This window comes from Phoxinus phoxinus (genome assembly GCF_949152265.1).
Source record: "Phoxinus phoxinus genome assembly, chromosome: 2".
In the NCBI taxonomy this organism is placed as follows: Eukaryota; Metazoa; Chordata; class Actinopteri; order Cypriniformes; family Leuciscidae; genus Phoxinus; species Phoxinus phoxinus.
The window spans coordinates 51,339,187-51,359,990 of record NC_136877.1 but is presented as its reverse complement, the minus strand read 5'-3'; the positions used below and the strand labels follow the sequence as shown (position 1 = coordinate 51,359,990).

Genomic DNA, 20,804 nt, shown 5'->3' with positions numbered 1-20,804 from the left:
TGCAGATACTACTGTAGCTCAAAGATTAGGGACAGGTGTGCTGGTATGGTTAAGTTTAAGGGTGGGTTAAGGTATAAGGAAAGGGTCAACAGTGTAATTACAAATGTAATTACATACATTAATTACAGCTGTAATTACATTTAGGTATTTAAAAAAATATAAGTACAATGTAAAAACATGTATGTACACAATAAGTCCATTGTATCAAATTATTAATTTCAATGTAAGTACATAGTACTTAAAGCCACTTAATATAAAGTGGGACCAAAACGCAACCCATCTTTGACCTGCCAACGGGAGCGCCGCAACGCCTGAGGTTTGGGATGGGGCACCTTCCTGCGACTACCTCCAGAACTCATTCAAAGTTTTCTGTTTTCAGTTGAAAACGCAGACAAAAACGCTAAAAAAGTACTTAAGCTGGACAATGACTTTATTCTAGATCTGCTGTACAGCCAAAACAATATTTGTTGCATTCATTTTCTGTTATTACTGTAAACCTTTTTTCAAAGCTCGATATAAATAAAGACGTGACTTGACTTGCAACAACAACAAAACCAGATCAGATCAGACACACTGATATTCATCAGTATAATAAGAGAAACTACCAGGATATTTCAGGACACACTGAAGGAGTTTGCTGGAAAAGCAGTTTTTCCTGGAATACTTGGCATGAAGTGAAAGTGAAAATAAACAGTTTCCAGAAAATCACCCGAAGGCAAAAGAAGAACCGGATAGTTTCGCAAGAGTAACATTATAGAGATGTGAAAGTAAGTGAAAGTAAATGGATCATATAAGTATGATCAGTATTTCAGTCGGACTGAATCTCTCTTCAGACGCTCTTCACTCACTCCAGGTGAGCAGCAATATTCATAATTCTTTATGTACAGCAAATTATGATTATATTCCTATTACTCACAGATGATTATATATTTTAGTTGTTTACTTCACTTGTGTAGTTTTATAGAAATGATGCAACTTCAATAAATATTGTGCATGAATTCATTTAGTTCATTGATTAGTTCAAAATAAACATTTTAATTAAAATAAATAAATAAATTTGTGATTTGGAAAGAAAACTGATGAATGGTTTTGAAACTGTACAGTCAGTGTGTGGGTTTAATTAACTTTTGATTTGTAGATGTTTTTCTCATGGTGATTTTTCTCAGTGTGTTTGACAGATCTGAACACACACACACACACACACACACACACACACACACACACACACACACACACACACACAGACTGGTGACCTTATCAAGCAGTGTCTCTGATCACAGTGTTTGACATCATCTTCAGTCCAGCGTGAGTCTAACTTTACTTTAGCAATTTATGAGCCATGGTTTACTTTTTTTATCTTTGCAACAGATTAATTCATTTGAAATAGTTCTAACATTGATGAGATTTCCTTTAATTTATTGTCACGTCATTGACACAACTGTACAAGCAATGGAAATATTATGTGCATAGATCCAATGCAGAACAAAAAAAGTGACATTCAACTACAATAAATTATTATTACATACTTCTATTGCAGAACTATATATATTGTTAGTTATGAATGATCATGAGTAATCTGTGAAAATGCTTAATGTCTGATACAGGAGAAGAGGATCCAGCAGACGAGATGTCTCAGCAGTAAGTGTTTCTTCTTCAAAGCTTTGACTTTATCTTTATTAACTTTATAATCAACTGATTATTGTCAATATGAGTACATGTTTCATTTGTTAACAATAATTAACTACATTAGTTAACATGAACTATTATTACAGCATTGTATTAATCGTGGTTAATTAAAAAAGAATAATAATAAAAAATTACTGGTGAAGTGTACGAGGGAAGTTTATATGTACAGTGTAACTTATACTGTATTTATTTATGAACATTTATTTATTAGAGGATCAACTTATTCAGCAGATCCTTAAACCACAACAGAACATGACTGTGTTCACATTTCATTTACACACACACACACACACACACACACACACACACAACTCTATAAATGAATTAACTTATTAGATAATCATATAATACTTAGATACTTTAAGCCGACTGTTTTTACATAGATCATTCTATTATTATCATCATTTTTATAATATTTTATTCAACACCCCAAGTATGAACAGTGATGAACACATGATTAGTTGAGTGAGTGGAACTAGCGCAGGTTCTGCCAGTGAAGGACACTGGTGTAACGTTAGCAATGATGAACATCTGAGACGGAGAGAAGTTATCAAGAGAAGGATAAAAACTACAACACAGAATCTACAATGAATTAACTAATGTTAACAAAGAGCTTTTATTGTGAAGTTTATAGTGTTGTTGTTAGTGTGCTATAGTGCAAAAGTCCAGCATGACAATTACAATTTGCATAATGTTAATAGAATATGCACTCTAAAAAATGCTGGGTTGTTTTAACCCAATTTTGGATCAAATATGGACAAACCCAAACGTTGGATCAAAAATGCAATAAAAAAATGTAACCCAATGGCTGGGTTTGTCCATATTTGACCCAAAATTGGGTTAAAACAACTCAGCATTTTTTAGTGTCATTTGGCTGTTTTTACCATAAAATAGACAAAACATAGTTCTAGTGCTGTCTACTTATGTTTTTTTTTTTTTTTTCAGGAAACTTGTAAACGAATTGAAACAAAGCATTGAGGAACTGAACTCAGGATTTGACAAAAATCATCAAACTCTCACGGGTCAAATAAAGAAGCTGAACGACATCACTGATGAACTTGAGAAAACTACAGTGGAAACTTTGATGAGATCAGGAAACAGAATCGCAGCCGTACTGGATTTGGGTTTGACCAAACCAATGATTCAACATCTGAGAACAATTTACAACACCATAAAAGAGCTTCAGCAGATGAAGGAGGATTCTGATCACAATAAGGAAATGCTGAGAAGTTTGAGATCCGCGAAAATGGAGAAAGTTGGCAAAACTCTGGAACTGCACGAGCAACTAAACGGCACAAAGGATACTCTATTACAAGATCTTGATCATTACAAAATCACAGGACAAAATGAGACAAAAGCAGAATCAGAAACTTTGATTCGTCGGATGAGAGAAACGGCTAAACAATTTCAGAAGATTGTGAATGAAATTAAAAGTGCCAAAGAATATGTTGACAAATTAATTTAAAATCTGTTTAGAAATGATTAAACCGATCTGTCTGGTATTATCATCATCTGCTATTATTAATAATAATACAGTAAAAGCAGAGCACACTAAACTGACATCTTTACAAACGTGTGCATTTAATGATGTATAAAATCTTGCAGAAAGTGTTCAGTCTTTGAAAGCAGTGAATTCTGAATTATAGAAGTTTACATATTCTGGGATTTTCTACTGTAGATCTGATGATTTCAGGGCTAGAAACTCTCACATTACAGCAGAGGTTTTCTCTTATCAGAAAATAGTGACGAAAATGAGGTCAAATTTACTTTCTTTCTTTTTTACATTGATTTTGTAATATGTGATTATATTACTCTAGTCATATACTGTAGGTGTTTGAAAGATGTTGTTTAATCAAACTTTTGTTCTTGTTTTTCTGGTTCTGTATGACCTTGGATAAACTCTATTTGTCTTGTAAATGAATCACTTGTTCTGAAGTTTAGATTCTGTTTATTTCTTGTGAAATTATTCAGGCATTCATTTTATTTGCCATTTTTTGTTGTATAGAAACAATACTGGATGCGCGCGCATTCAAGAGGCAAAACCGCTAACAGGTGTGTCTTTACTGTAACTTTTGATCAATTTAATTAATCCTTGATGAATAAAAGTATTGATTTCTTACATTTTGAATCCATCTTTTTGGCAGTTAGTGTAGTTTACAGCACAACAGCTCCGTGTCATCTCTGTTTCTGCTAGAATTGCTGTAAAGAGTGCTGCTTTCTGCCGCCTAGTTGTGCGCGCATCTCTGTGATGACTTTGCACAGAAACCCGTCTATATGTTACAGTTTTGTAATGTAATGTAATGTAAAAAAAAAAAAAAAAAAAAAACAATAATCATGCTTTCCCAGCTGATGCAGATGTAGAGACCAAAATATCCATTACAAAATAAATGTACATCTGATCTCACCAACTGTCACATTGTTAATGTGTTTTCTGTTGTTTATCATGGACTTTTAGTTTGTTTTCCATCTTCAGTGTTTTCATCATCTCTGTCGTCATTTTCATTAGTTCATTTTCGTCACCTGTTTAGTTAATTAGCCTTGTTAATCATCATCATCATCACCTGTCGTCACTCGTTGTCATCTGTGTATTTATGTTCCTGTCTCTCACCCTTCAGTGGTCGGTGTTTGCTAATGCTTATGCTAATGCTTGTTTCTGTTTACGTTACGTTGTATGGAGAGTGTTACCCTTGCCTGTACCAGTTTTGTTCAAACTTTTACTATAATAAAACTTAAACAAAACTGGTACAGGCAAGGGTAACACTCTCCATACAACGTAACGTAAACAGAAACAAGCATTAGCATAAGCATTAGCAAACACCGACCACTGAAGGGTGAGAGACAGGAACATAAATACACAGATGACAACGAGTGACGACAGGTGATGATGATGATGATTAACAAGGCTAATTAACTAAACAGGTGACGAAAATGAACTAATGAAAATGACGACAGAGATGATGAAAACACTGAAGATGGAAAACAAACTAAAAGTCCATGATAAACAACAGAAAACACATTAACAATGTGACAGAAAATACACAGATGACAACGAGTGACGACAGGTGATGATGATGATGATTAACAAGGCTAATTAACTAAACAGGTGACGAAAATGAACTAATGAAAATGACGACAGAGATGATGAAAACACTGAAGATGGAAAACAAACTAAAAGTCCATGATAAACAACAGAAAACACATTAACAATGTGACACCAACATATTCACCACATTATGTGATCTTTTATAAGCATACAGGAAGATATTTCAAATAATCTTTTAAGAGGCGACATGAAGCTAAAATAAACAAATTGTTGTTTACAATATATTCAATCTTGTAACTATTCTTGTTGTAAGGGTTGGTTTACTAAAAATGCTTTTGGTCTTTTTTTATTCGTTCTTTAAAAGCACTCTATGCAAGATTTGTACCTTAATATAACAGCTTCAAAGTCATTTTGATGGTAAACGAACTCGTAGTATGTCGAATCATCACGATAGCAAGACTGGGGGGGCAAAATCAGCAATGCAGGTTTGAGAGGTGGCGCTCTGTCAAGTCCCGCCACATCTCGAGAGAATCACGATTTGCTTTACGGCACGACGTCACTTACATCAACAACATATGAAGCAGCCTCTATGGAAGACACTAGCACGCATTTCAGACGTGATTCATGGCAGACTCGACGAAGAAAGCGTGGTCGGAGGAGTCTAAGAAATGAGAACGTGAGTGCTATTTACGACAGTAACGTTAAAAACAAGTACTCAACAGTGACTCTAGGGGTCGCTGTTTGACAAAAACGGAAACTGCATAGTATGCCTTTAAAGGAGAACTCCGGTCAATTTTAACATTGAGCTCAATTTTTTGTAAATTTGGAGTGCTGTCAATACAGAGAACAACGACACAAATCGGTGTTGCCTACACTGTGTTATCCTCTTTTTAAAATTTACACAATATTGACTTGAATGGGGCAAGTTTTAAACTTAACCAGTTCTTAGTCTTATCATCCTTGATGTGTCATTACAAGTGCCCAGCCATGTTAGGTGATTCCTTCAGAGTGAACACGAGTGAATCTGACTGCAGTAGATGTGAAAGATATGAATAAAAATGATGTTATATCAGCCAGCGCAAATACCTGTATTTACATCCTGTTTTCAGTTGAAGTCCAAAGTAGTCGATTGTCGAGTTCACGCGCATAGGTTTAGTTACTATGATCACGCGCGTGAACTCGACAATCGACTACTTTGGACTTCCACCGAAAACAGGAACTAAATACAGGTATTTGCGCTGGCTGAATTAACATCATTTTTATTCATATCTTTCACATCTACTGCAGTCAGATTCACTCGTGTTCACTCTGAAGGAATCTGTCACGAACCACACACGGGAAGCAGGGGTTAGATCCATTTGCAGTTTATTAGGGTTATCCGTACTCGTTAACAGTCCAGGCAGGGGTCAAAACCAGAGAAGCAATCCAAAAACATAAAACAATACAAAACGGGCAACAAAGCAGAACTCGGAAGTGGTGTGATATTATACAAGGACTCCGTGACAGACACTAAAACAGACAGGGTATATATATACACAGAACTAACAATGAAACAGGGAACAGCTGGGAACAATGATGACGGGGAACAGCTGAGTGCAGTGAACAGTGATTAGTGCAGACAAGGATTGTGGGGAATGCAGTTCATAATGTGACAGACACCGTGGGGGACGAGGACCTCTAGTGGATACCCGGGGATACACAAACCAGACACTGTGACAGAATCACTCACATGGCTGGGCACTTGTAATGACACATCAAGGATGATAAGAGGATAAAAGCAGGTTTAAAACTTGCCCCATTCAAGTCAATAGGGTGCAAATTTTAAAAATAAGATAACACGGTGTAGGCAACACCGATTTTTGTCGTTGTTCTCTGTATTGACAGCACTCCAAATTTACTAAAAATTGAGCTCAATGTTAAAATTGACCGGAGTTCTCCTTTAATAACTGACTTGTATTGGACTTTTTCACTATATCAAACAGATCAAACTCAAATTATTATGTCATTAATTAGTATATTAATCAGTAACGTTTTTAAAGAGGAATTTACTGTGTGAAATGTTGAGTTATTAATAAAAATTAAGTTTAAAGAAAGTTTCAGGAACATCATACTAACCCTAAAAAAACATTCCACTAATATTAAGTAAACTGGACATTTTAATGTTCCCATAAGCAGAAGAATGTTTGTGAAGCGTTCTGTTATCTGTGGTCTCTCCTGCTCTCGAGCTTCATCTGCTGGACATTAAACATCTGTGATGAAACATGCTTATTAATCTCATATCAACAGCTTTAAAATACATTTACATTAAATACAAATAAAAAAAACACACTAATGCATATAACTGGATAGAAAACTAAGTTAACTCAATTAAAATATTTACTTACGATAAGCACAGGGACTCAGATAAATGGTTATTATTTTAACAAGGTCAATAAAATTCAGAATTAGAGATCATTATTAGAGTAGAGCATTAGTAGTGTATTAGTAGAGTAGTATTAGTAGAGTAGAGTATTAGTAGAGTATTAGCAGTGTATTAGTAGAGCATTAGTAGAGTATTAGTAGTGCTGTAGAGTATTAGTAGAGTAGTAGATTAGTAGAGAATTAGTAGAGTAGGGTATTAGTAGAGTATTAGTAGAGTATAGTATTAGTATAGTATTAGTAGGGTATTATTAGAGTATTAGTAGAGTATTAGTAGAGTATTAGTAGAGTAGTAGAGTATAGTATTAGTATAGTATTAGTATGGTATTAGTAGAGTATTAGTAGAGTATTAGTAGAGTATTAGTAGACTGGTAGGGTTAGGGTTAGAATAAGTTGACATGTAGTTGCCAAGTTACTTATAGTCAGTGAATATCTGTTGAGGAGCATCACAATAAAGAGTTATCAGATATTTAACAGACAGTCTACTAATACTCTACTAATACTATAATGACAGTTAGTTGACATGTTTCAGTTGATGATACCATTTATTTATTTTTTAAGACCACAGAAACAACACTTTCAAACAACTCATGTGAGATACCAAGTGGAAATCCTGGGATGGAAGTAATCAGAAAGCACAACTACTCTACACCCCATAATAATATCAGCTCTCCCTTTCAAGTTTTTGCACTACAGTAGCCTATCATGTTATTTATTTTATTTTATTGTATTATTATCATTATTATTATCATTACCTTAACTCACAATGACCAGTGTCTGGCAGAGCAAACACATCTCAGGTCATTAAGTTTGCATAAAAGAGCAAGTTGAACGGTGTGAAGTGCGGAGCGAATCAAAGCTGGAATGTTAGTGAACACCCATTTACGAGAAGTCATTAGGGACAAATGCCAACTTTAGGTTATCATCTGAGAGCAGGGGATTTTCCTTACAGTGAATGATATCCCAAAAACTTGCATAACTTCCATATTGTGATGCTGAAGTCCCCTTTACTTCTTCTAGTTCTTCTGTTTTCTCAACAACTCATTCGAAATGGAGACAGCTGGCTCATACTGTCAGAGTTATGTTCTGTTAATAATTAGTTTTTAGTGTGTTCAGATTCTGTTTGCCTGTTTCTCCATTGACCCAGTTTTCCTATGAGTTTCAGTGATTTATCTAATTGACCTGTCCCTCGAGAATGAATAAATAATAATAATAAAAAAGTGTTTAACGTTTTTGTTAAAGTTGTCTCCTGTGTGTTTCCTTGTTTGAATCTGCTACTAAAGATTATTTAATAGATTAAAGACTGTTTCAGCCGCCTAACTACTGTATGACACACACACAAACACACACACTCACTCACTCACACTCTCACACTCACACACACACACACACACACACACACACACACACACACACACACACACACACACACACACACACACACACACACACACACACTCACTCACTCACACTCACACACACACACACACACACACACACACACACACACACACAAACACACACACACACACACACACACTCTCTCTCTGTTTAGCTGTTGACAGCTGTGCTTGTTTAGCTGTGGATCACGTTGGTCTCTGCTGTGCATGTTGTTTCTTGTAAAACTTGGCATACAGTGCAAGAAAAATCCCCTTTCCAGAGAATCATATATAAAATATATCACATATAGTCCATGTATGTGTATGTGTACATGTATGTGAATGTGTATGTGTATGTGTGTAGGCTGTGAGAGTAGAGTAAGAAGACAGTGATAATGTGGAAGAACAGCTGCTAGTGTTAATACAGATCTGTCAAAGATTGTTAAACAAAGCAGTCTGTATTATACTCTACCTTTTAGCCTGAAGAAGACAGAAGACTAAGTGCCGTTGTTACTGTAAACTGAATTATGTGACTGTAGAAGGCGCAGTATTGAACTAATCTTATTCCCAACACTAACCCTATAAGCCTCAGGACACCAATCAATCAGGACACACTGAAGGAGTTTACTGGAAAAGCAGTTTTTCTCGGAAAACTTGGCATGAAGTGAAAGAGAAGATAAACAGTTTCAACCACCCGAAGGCAAAAGGGGAACCGGATAGTTTTGCAATAGTGATGTGTAGGCCTAAATCTGTTGTTCCTTGTAAACTCATATTGAAACGAAACTCTTGGGGAAAGAAACGGAGCATATAAATATGAGCAGTATTTCAGTCGGACTGAATCTCTCTTCAGACGCTCTTCCCTCACTCCAGGTGGGCAGCAATATTCATACTTCTTTATTTATAGCAAAATGATTATATTCTTATTACTCACAGATGATTATATTAAGTTGTTTATCTATTTCACTAGTGTAGTTTTTAGAAATGATGCGACTTCAATAAAACTGACAAATTAATTATCAATTTAATAAATCTCACAAATTGTTCTGCATGAATTAATTTAGTTAATTGATTATTTCGATTTTTAATTCAAAAAGATAAACTAATAGGATCTTTTAAAAAAAACAGACGAGTTGGACGAATCAGACACTGATGAATGATTTTGAAAGCGTACAGACAGTGTGTGGTTTTAAACAGTATCTCGTGCTCTTCGGGTGTAGGGATGGTTTCACTCTCATGTACAGTAGGTGATGATGTGTGATGAAGCTCATTGGCTCGTGTACAGTAGGAGATGATGTGTGATGAAGCTCATTGGCTCGTGTACAGTAGGAGATGATGTGTGATGTAGCTCATTGGCTCATGTACAGTAGGAGATGATGTGTGATGAAGCTCATTGGCTCATGTACAGTAGGAGATGATGTGTGATGAAGCTCATTGGCTCATGTACAGTAGGAGATGATGTGTGATGAAGCTCATTGGCTCGTGTACAGTAGGAGATGATGTGTGATGTAGCTCATTGGCTCGTGTACAGTAGGAGATGATGTGTGATGAAGCTCATTGGCTCATGTACAGTAGGAGATGATGTGTGATGTAGCTCATTGGCTCGTGTACAGTAGGAGATGATGTGTGATGAAGCTCATTGGCTCATGTACAGTAGGAGATGATGTGTGATGTAGCTCATTGGCTCGTGTACAGTAGGTGATGATGTGTGATGAAGCTCATAGGCTCATGTACAGTAGGAGATGATGTGTGATGAAGCTCATTGGCTCATGTACAGTAGGAGATGATGTGTGATGAAGCTCATTGGCTCATGTACAGTAGGAGATGATGTGTGTTGAAGCTCATTGGCTCATGTACAGTAGGATATGATGTGTGATGAAGCTCATTTGCTCATGTACAGTAGGAGATGATGTGTGATGAAGCTCATTGGCTCATGTACAGTAGGAGATGATGTGTGATGTAGCTCATTGGCTCGTGTACAGTAGGTGATGATGTGTGATGAAGCTCATAGGCTCATGTACAGTAGGAGATGATGTGTGATGAAGCTCATTGGCTCATGTACAGTAGGAGATGATGTGTGATGTAGCTCATTGGCTCATGTACAGTAGGAGATGATGTGTGATGTAGCTCATTGGCTCATGTACAGTAGGAGATGATGTGTGATGTAGCTCATTGGCTCATGTACAGTAGGAGATGATGTGTGATGAAGCTCATTGGCTCATGTACAGTAGGAGATTATGTGTGATGAAGCTCATTGGCTCATGTACAGTAGGAGATGATGTGTGATGAAGCTCATTGGCTCATGTACAGTAGGAGATGATGTGTGTTGAAGCTCATTGGCTCATGTACAGTAGGAGATGATGTGTGATGAAGCTCATTGGCTCGTGTACAGTAGGAGATTATGTGTGATGAAGCTCATTGGCTCATGTACAGTAGGTGATGATGTGTGATGAAGCTCATTGGCTCGTGTACAGTAGGTGATGATGTGTGATGAAGCTCATTGGCTCATGAACAGTAGGAGATGATGTGTGATGAAGCTCATTGGCTCGTGTACAGTAGGAGATGATGTGTGATGAAGCTCATTGGCTCATGTACAGTAGGAGATGATGTGTGATGAAGCTCATTGGCTCATGTACAGTAGGAGATGATGTGTGATGAAGCTCATTGGCTCGTGTACAGTAGGAGATTATGTGTGATGAAGCTCATTGGCTCATGTACAGTAGGAGATGATGTGTGATGAAGCTCATTGGCTCATGTACAGTAGGAGATGATGTGTGTTGAAGCTCATTGGCTCATGTACAGTAGGAGATGATGTGTGATGAAGCTCATTGGCTCGTGTACAGTAGGAGATGATGTGTGATGAAGCTCATTGGCTCGTGTACAGTAGGAGATGATGTGTGATGAAGCTCATTGGCTCATGTACAGTAGGAGATGATGTGTGATGAAGCTCATTGGCTCATGTACAGTAGGAGATGATGTGTGATGAAGCTCATTGGCTCATGTACAGTAGGAGATGATGTGTGTTGAAGCTCATTGGCTCATGTACAGTAGGAGATGATGTGTGATGAAGCTCATTGGCTCGTGTACAGTAGGAGATTATGTGTGATGAAGCTCATTGGCTCATGTACAGTAGGTGATGATGTGTGATGAAGCTCATTGGCTCGTGTACAGTAGGTGATGATGTGTGATGAAGCTCATTGTCTCATGAACAGTAGGAGATGATGTGTGATGAAGCTCATTGGCTAATGTACAGTAGGAGATGATGTGTGATGAAGCTCATTGGCTCATGAACAGTAGGAGATGATGTGTGATGAAGCTCATTGGCTAATGTACAGTAGGAGATGATGTGTGATGAAGCTCATTGGCTCGTGTACAGTAGGAGATGATGTGTGATGAAGCTCATTGGCTCATGTACAGTAGGTGTAACATTGCTTGTCACTTCTTGTTGCTTCAGCCGGTAAAATAAAGATTGATAACTTTTGAATTGTAGATGTTTTTCTCATGGTGATTTTTCTCAGTGTGTTTGACAGATCTGAACACACACACACACACACACAGACTGGTGACCTTGTCAAGCAGTGTCTCTGATCACAGTGTTTGACATCATCCTTCAGTCCAGCGTGAGTCTAACTTTACTTTAGCACTTTATGAGCCATGGTTTACTCTAGCAGTTTTATATCTTTGCATCATGGAATAATTCAATTGAAATTCTTAAATGTTCTATCATTGATGAGTTTTCCTTTACTTTATTGTCACGTCATTGACCGACCTGATCTCACAGCAATTGGTATGAATTTTACGAGGTGGATAATTCCTACAACCTCACTCGTACACATCTTTGCTAAATCTTACATATTTTACGAGTTATCTAATCGTATGAATTAGCCGCCTCGTACTCACTCGTATGAATTGGTCGTGAGATAGCGTCGTCACTGACACAAATGTACAAGCAGTGAAAATATTTTATAGGAATACATACTTGCAGGAATACAGAACAAAGAATGTGACATTCAACTACAACACACACACACACACACACACACACACACACACACACACACACACACACACACACACACACACAGTCATTACATACTTGTAGTATCTTCACTATAAATCAGATTTTACATACATTGAGTTGTGTTTATCACTTTACTTCTGTTTACAGTGGTTACAACAACAGACAGACATGGGATCATCGTGGTCTTCAGGTCAGAACACACACACATTTGTAATACAAACACAACAACTAGTGGTTACTCAAGGATACTACAATACTTCTATCACAGCACTATATTGTTAGTTATGAATGATTATTTGAGTAATCTGTGAAAATGCTTAATGTCTGATACAGGAGAAGAGAATCCAGCAGACACGATCTATCAGGAGTAAGTGTTTCTTCTTCAAAGCTTTGACTTTATCTTTATTAACTGTATAATCAACTGACTATTATCCATATGAGTACATCATATACAAGGCTTCATTTGTTAACATTAATTAACTACATTAGTTAACATGAACTATTATTACAGCATTTTATTATTCTTAGGTAATTTCAACATTTTTAAAATGAAAAGTTACTGGTGAAGTGTACGAGGGAAGTTTATATGGACAGTGTAACTTATACAGTATTCAGCAGATCCTTAAACCACAACAGAACATGACTGTGTTCACATTTCATTTACACACACACAACTCTATATATGAATTAACATATGAGATAATAATATAATACTTGTAGATACTTTAAGCCGACTGTTTTTATTATAATTTTTGCTTGTGCATTTTTTAAATATTTTATTCAACACCCCAAGTATGAACAGTGATGAACACATGATTAGTTGAGTGAGTGGAACTAGCGCAGGTTCTGCCAGTAAAGGACACTGGTGTAACGTTAGCAATGATGAACATCTGAGACGGAGAGAAGTTATCAAGAGAAGAATAAAAACTACAACACAGAATCTATTACACAATGAATTAACTAATGTTAACAAAGAGATTTTATTGTGAAGTTTATAGTGTTGTTGTTAGTGTGCTATAGTCAAGTCAAGTCAAGTCATCTTTATTTATATAGCGCTTTTTACAATACAGATTGTATCAAAGCAGCTTCACAGTGATAACATGAAAATACAAAAAAATAATTTCATCATCGTCCACCTTTAAGGCAGATCTATAATATTGTTGAATATTAAATGTCCCCAACTAAGCAAGCCAGAAGGTAAGGCAACAGCGGCAAGGAACCAAAACTCCATCAGGTGACAGAATGGAGAAAAAAACCTTGGGAGAACCCAGGCTCAGTCGGGGGCCAGTTCTCCTCTGGCCAATGAGTGAACAGTGTATGAAGTTCAGAATGAATCAGAGTATTTGTCCAGTTCCGGTTGGTTGAAGTCGGAGTGGAGAGGAGGAGAGACTGGTTGACACTTCAGGTCAGCGGCGTCGTCGTCGTGTCCTGGCGCTGGTCCTTCATCAGATCTGGATACGGCCTGGTTCCGGTGGACAGCGGTAAACCTCGGGATAGACAGAGAGACTAATATTAGCGTAGACGCCATCCTTCTTATGATGTACCAAGTACATCAGGATTACGGGAAGTGTTCCCGGTCCCGGCTGTTCTAAACTATGCAGCCTAATTATAGAAGTCTATAATGTGTTATGTGTATGCTAGGCCGAAGAGATGTGTTTTTAGTCTAGATTTGAACTGACAGAGTGTGTCTGCTTCCCGGACAATGTTAGGAAGACTGTTCCAAAGTTTTGGTGCTAAGTAGGAAAAGGATCTACCGCCAGCAGTCGATTTTGATATTCTAGGTATTATTAACTGGCCGGAATTTTGAGATCGCAGTAGACGTGAAGGACTATAATGCGTTAAGAGCTCGCTCAAGTACTGCGGAGCTAAACCATTTAGTGCTTTGTAAGTGATCAGCAATATTTTAAAATTTATACGATGTTTAATAGGCAGCCAATGCAGTGTTGACAGAACAGGGCTAATATGGTCATACTTCCTGGTTCTAGTAAGAACTCGAGCTGCTGCGTTTTGAACTAGCTGTAGTTTGTTTGTTAGTGCAAAAGTACAGCATGACAATTACAATTTGCATATTGTGTATAGAATATGTGCCCTTTGGCTGTTAAACCGTAAAACAGACAAAACAAATATCCAGTGCTGTCTACTTATGAACATTTTTTTTTGATATTTCAGGATCATTGAAGATCTTTGTGACAAATTGAGACACAGCAATAAGGAGCTGAACTCAGAATTGAAAAGAAATCTTCAAACTATCACTGGTGAAATAAAGAAGATGCATTACATCACTGGTGAACTTGAGAAAACTACAGTGGGACGTTTGGGAGAATCAGCAGAAAGAATCGCAGCCGTACTGTGTTTAGATTCGGCTCAGTTCACATTAGGTGGTTCTTTTGCTCTTATTGCTAAAAAAGCTGCTGCTGGAGTCAAAAGTGCAGAATCTAACATTACAACAATGGTTTGTCATCTGACAGTAATTTACAATACCATAAAAGAGCTTCAGCTGTATTCTGTTCAAGATGAGGAAATACTAAATATAATGAGATCCGTGAACATGGAGAGAATTGTCAAAGCTGTCAAACTGCATGAGCAACTGAAAGTCACAACCCCAACTCTATTACCAGCTCTTGATGATTACAGTATCAACGTAAGAAACGAGAGAAATGCAGAAACAATCAAATCAAAAACTTTGACATGGATTCCTCTGATGAGTAAAACAGCTGCTCAATTTCAGAAGACCCTGAATGAGATTAAACATACCAAAAAAAATTAACAAATTAGTTGAAAATCTGTTTAGAAATGATTGAACTGAACTGTCTGGTATTATCATCATCTGGTATTATTATCAATAATACAGTAAAAGCAGAGCACTCTAAACTGACATCTTTTCAAACTTGTGCATTTAATGATGTATAAAATATTGCAGAAAGTGTTCAGTCTTTGAAAGCAGTGAATTCTGAATTATAGAAGTTTACATATTCTTTTCTACTGTAGATCTGATGATTTCAGGGCTAGAAACTCTCACATTACAGCAGAGGTTTTCTTTTATCAGAAAATAGTGACAAAAATGAGGTCAAATTAACTGTTTTTTTTTACATTGACTTTGTAATATTTGATTAAATTACTCTAGTTGTCATAAAGGTTTTTGAAAGATTTTATTTTATTTTTTGATGAGCAACTGTTTGCATGTTCAATCAAACCTTTCTTCTTGTTTTTATGACATTGGTGGAACTATATTTGTCTTGTAAATGAACCACTTGTTCTGGAGTTTAGATTCTGTTTATTGCTTGTAAAATTATTCAGGCATTCATTTGAATTGCCCCTTTGTTGTATGTGTTACTGTTTAATATATAAAAATGCTTTCCCAAATGATGCAGATATCGATTACAAAATAAATGTACATCTGATCGCACCAACATATTCACCAAATTGTGTGATCTTTTATTAGTCAGCATAGGAAGGTATCTGAAGTAAATTAAGCTAAAATAAACACATTTTTGTTTGCAATATATTCAGTCTTGTAACTGCGCGGGTTGGTTTATTAATATGCTTCAGGTCTTTTTCATTCTTTCATTATTAAGTGACTTGTATTGGACTGTTTCACCTAAAATCAAAATTCATATCATGTTGTTACGAACCCTCATGACATTAAGTCAACAAAGAGTAACATTGAGGTTGTGATCAAAAGGTGGCGTAATTAAGGTGGCAAGAGACAACACATAGCGAATATATGTGAAAGAAAAAAAGTAATTTATTATACATAAGGGAAGTATAATACAAAATGATGAGTAATAATAATAATAATAATGCTTGTTGTGGTGGATTTAAACAATGAAAGAAAAACAATCGCTCGTATCGAGAGATAACAAATAAATAAATAACCCAGAGAGTATAGGACGTAGTGAAGCCAAATGAAAGAAAAGAACAAAAACAAAACTCAATCTAACTAATTCCAAACCTCTAATCTAACTAATAAACAAAAAGAAAAGTAAAGACATACTTCTTCAGCGTGAAGCGCCCTCACTACTCTAACTAATCAAAACATAACATACAAAGGTGGCATTCACTTGCTTCCCTGATGTATCGAAACATTGAGTTTCCTAGGTGTTGCTTTGTGTAAGTCACGTGACATATTAACTGTCCTCATTACTCTTGGTATATCCTCAAAACACGGCGTCGTAGGCAGAGCACATTAGGTATCCTCAAAACACGCCAACATGGGCAGAGCACAAGGGAGTATAAAGGGAAAGTATCATAATCATATTCAAAACGAGGTGACAAAACACAGGAAAAATGACAGGGAGCTGTACAGGAGCGTACAGAGCGACAAACAGAGCTGCAAGAAGTCAAGCTGTCTATGCATCGTTCCCGCTTCTCTTTAAACTTTAAACCTAGTTTAAAGGTGCTGTATGAAGTTTTTCTACTAAAATGAATCAATTGTTTATTACCTGTGTGTGAAGGGGTTGTAATCTCACAATAAAATGATCCACTTGGCAGGTTTTGCTATTACCTCTGAAAGCAAGTATTCCTATTTCTATATGGCAAGCCGTTTTAGCTTTTATTCATTTCCAGGATATGAATTGTTGATATCAACAATTACATTTTTGATATCAACAATTACATTTTTTGATATCAAAAATGTAATTGTTGATATCAACAATTTAATTGTTGATATCAACAATTGAATTCTTGATATCAAAATTGTAATTGTTGATATCAAAAATGTAATTGTTCATATCAACAATTGAATTGTTGATATCTGTAATTATATTTTCACTAGTGAAATGTCACCATAGGCTGCGATTCAAAATCAATTGTTGATATCAATAATTGATTTCTTACTAGTAGAAATATAATTTTTGATATCAATAATTACATTGTTACTAGTAAAAATGTGAATTACTGATATCAATAATTCAATTTTCACTAGTTGAAATGTCTATTCTTGATATCAACAATTGAATTACTACTAGTAACATTTTTCATTTTTGATATCTGAAAATGTATTTCTGATATCAATAATATTTCAGATATCTAAAATGGCTTTCTTACTAGTAACAATCACATTCATGATATCAGAAATTAACATTGTCACTAGTGAACATGGAATTATTGATATCAAAAATGAACATTGTTACTAGCAATTCAATTGTTGATATCAAGAATAGACATTTCAACTAGTGACAACTGAATTCTTGATATCAAAAATAAAGGTTTTTACTAGTAAGACTTGTATTTCTGATATGTGAAACTGCATTTCAACTAGTAAGAAATCAATTCTTGATATCAACAATTGATTTTGAATGGCAGCCTATGGTGACATTTCACTAGTGAAAATACAATTACAGATATCAAGAATTAAATTCTTGATATCAAAAATAAAATTCTTGATATCTAGAATTAACATTTTAACTAGTAAAAATTTAATTTTTGATATCAAGAATTAGCATTGTTACTAGTGGTAATGTAATTCCTGATATCAAAAATTGCCATTGTTACTAGTATAAATCTAATTCCTGATATCAATAACTATCATTTTAACTAGTGAAAATGTAATTGTTGATATCCAGAATTCATATCCTGGAAATGAATAAAAGCTAAAACGGCTTGCCATAATTTCTATGTGAAGACTCCGGGTCGGATTTGCCGTGAAATCCAGTGACGTGACTGAGACCTGCATGCGCTCCCGAGCGTCTCGCCTCTCGCCTCGTCTACTGACTTTGCACTCAACAGCGACGACACTGTGACTTTATGACATGGAGTCTGCTAATTCTAGGAAACGCGTCTTTGCATTGACTTAACATTGAAATCACTCGCGCCTGACGCGCTATTCGCGTCCGGTGTGAACGCACCATAAGTAAAATTACATTTTAATGTTCCCATAAGCAGAACAATGTTTGGGAAGCGTTCTGTTATCTGTTCGTCTCTCCTGCTCTCGAGCTTCATCTGGTGGACATTAAACATCTGTGATGAAACATGCTTATTCATCTCATATCAACAGCTTTAAGATATATTTACATTAACCTGTTAGCCTTTAACCCCACTTTTGAAAAATAAAATTATTTAAGAGACAGGCAACAATTTGTGAGGTTGGGGGAATATTCATCGTCGTGCTTGGACATTGCTTGTGGTATCCCCCAGGGGTCAGTACTGGGTCCAAAATTATTTCTGTTATACATAAACGATATATGCAAAGTTTCAAAGATAGTAAAATTAGTTATATTCACTTCTACATTTTTAACTCCTTGGTCTCCCCTGACCCTAAAAAAATATTTAGATAGCACATTTTAAAAATAACTATCTCACAAAACATTTGTTTACACTAGTACAAATACAAAATTGTACTTTGAATAAAATGTTAAGTACTGTATATATTACATTCTTTACAACCCATGTTGGCATAAACTCTCACACTAGGATGTCAAGGCCTGTTCCTGGACAACCACTGTTCTGCAAATTAGTTAAACTTCAACTTTTAACCAAACACACTTGAACCAGCTAATGCAGGATAATGGACTGGAGCAGGCGTTGATACTCCTGCTCTAGACCAAAAGCAAATTGAATCAAAGTCAACATTCATCTGAGTGGAAGACCAAATCTTTCAACTGAGCAATGGAAGAAGTAAATGGTTGTTGAAGCCAGATTGTTGGTTGCAACACCAAGGTACATGATCTGCGTGAAAAAAAGACTAGGTAGGTTTTTACAATATGTGATTCTGACATCAATATGCAATATAAATGTTATATATCTCGAGCAATGATTGTAAGTTTGGTAGTAATCATTGGTTTACTTTAGTGCAGAATAGCGCTTTGTTTAAATTTAAATATCGTTCTAGAGAAACCATCGATGCCCCCGAAGATCACAATGTTGTAGCTGTTTTGGAGAAAAGTAAAAAACAATGAAAAGAAAAGGCTCAGCTAATAAAATTTATTCGACTCATTTAGGGTGAGTATATACATACCAAATGAGCATATGATTAGTATCACTGTGCATCAGTGCTATTGGGCTTGGCACGGAGTATGTGCGCCGAACTACACATCCCAACTGTGTCAGCCGGGAGATGATGCCTGCACAGTCAACTCTGGGCATGGAGGCCCGGATTCTTTCCCACTGCACTCTATGACCTTCAGCCTGCAGGAAACCCTTCCCCATTGTTACGACCCCTGATAGTCCAGGAATTCAGGGGTCCGACATTTTGAAAGTTGCATTAAAAAGGAATATATATAGTCAATCTGCTGAACTAAAACCAGCAGTCCAAGTCACTTGTGCAAAAAGCCAATACCAAAGCCAAAACCTATATCCAGCATAAGGATGTCTGTATTTTACTTCTGTGACTAATGTGTCCAGTTCCTCATACAGAACCCTACTGTATGTGTCTTTGACTGACAGTCCTATTTCTGGCATTCTCCAGCGTATGGTTCTTGTGCTCACTCCCAGCAATTTTGCAACACACGGCACTGGAAGAGACATGGCTATTAGTTCCTCAATACGGTCCTCTGACAAAACTATTCTTGTTCGCCCAAGCTTGGCAGATTCAAAGTCTAGAGTGTTGTGCGTACACACGTGATTGTTGTTGATTTCACCAATCACCTGTACATCTTCTCTTAAGTCCATCCATTACAGCATGTGGGAAATAATCATCCTGGGTTGACAGTGCACTTAAAAAATCTAGCTCCTGGGAACAGGTAAACTCCAAAAAATGTAAATCAACTGGTGATCGATTAAGCAGATGGGACAGTCGTGCATGGAGTCTATCCAATACAGTATTCATCAACAGGTCCTTAAAGGGGCTATGTGGAGTTTTCAGCGGCATCTAGCGGTGGTGTTTCAGATTGCAACCAATACGTTTACAAGCGAGTTAGCGTGCTTTTTTTTATATTTTTTATTATAATGTGGAGTTTGTGTTGGAGTCTGTGTTGTGCTGGTTGTTTCTTATATTAGCAGACTCCATGTCATAAAGTTGCAGTGTCGTCGCTGTTGAGTGTGTCACAGGTCGGGGTGGACTTCCCTCCCCTTCAGCAACGTACCACCTCGAGGAGTTACCCAGAGACACCAAGCGACAGACAAAGTAATGATCAAAACGTTTATTTTTATTTACTTAAAACAAGTCAAATCTCCTTTTTCTATCCAGCAGATGGCGTGGGTAGTTCACTCTTCAGTCCCTCTCGACCAGAAGTACGTGATGAATCTATCGCTGTTGGAGCTTCGCACAGTGGTTCCTCTTCGGCTGGAGGTAAGCAATGGAAGGTAAGTAATGGCTCCAGCA

At 36.5% G+C, this 20,804-nt stretch overlaps 1 protein-coding gene across 6 annotated transcripts; it reads left to right on the top strand.

Moving 5' to 3' along the window:
* Positions 1 to 542: 542 nt before the first annotated feature.
* On the top strand, positions 543 to 16,503 carry LOC306993291 (uncharacterized protein). Of its 6 annotated transcripts, none has more exons than XR_013796422.1 (5): positions 9,011 to 9,396; positions 12,042 to 12,143; positions 12,692 to 12,734; positions 12,878 to 12,911; positions 14,714 to 16,048. XR_013796422.1 is itself a non-coding variant. In XM_079602964.1 (4 exons), exons 1-4 carry the CDS (start codon positions 782 to 784, stop codon positions 15,309 to 15,311), a joined length of 747 nt encoding a protein of 248 aa, XP_079459090.1. In that variant the 5' UTR covers positions 644 to 781; the 3' UTR covers positions 15,312 to 16,503. The 6 variants fall into 6 exon arrangements, 2 of the variants coding, with proteins under 2 accessions (XP_079459090.1, XP_079459091.1); XR_013796423.1 differs by having other exon boundaries at positions 9,296 to 9,396; positions 12,054 to 12,143; XR_013796424.1 differs by lacking the exons at positions 9,011 to 9,396; positions 12,042 to 12,143; positions 12,692 to 12,734; positions 12,878 to 12,911; positions 14,714 to 16,048 and adding exons at positions 543 to 853; positions 1,167 to 1,305; positions 1,605 to 1,638; positions 2,632 to 3,805.
* The last annotated feature ends 4,301 nt before the right edge of the window (positions 16,504 to 20,804 follow it).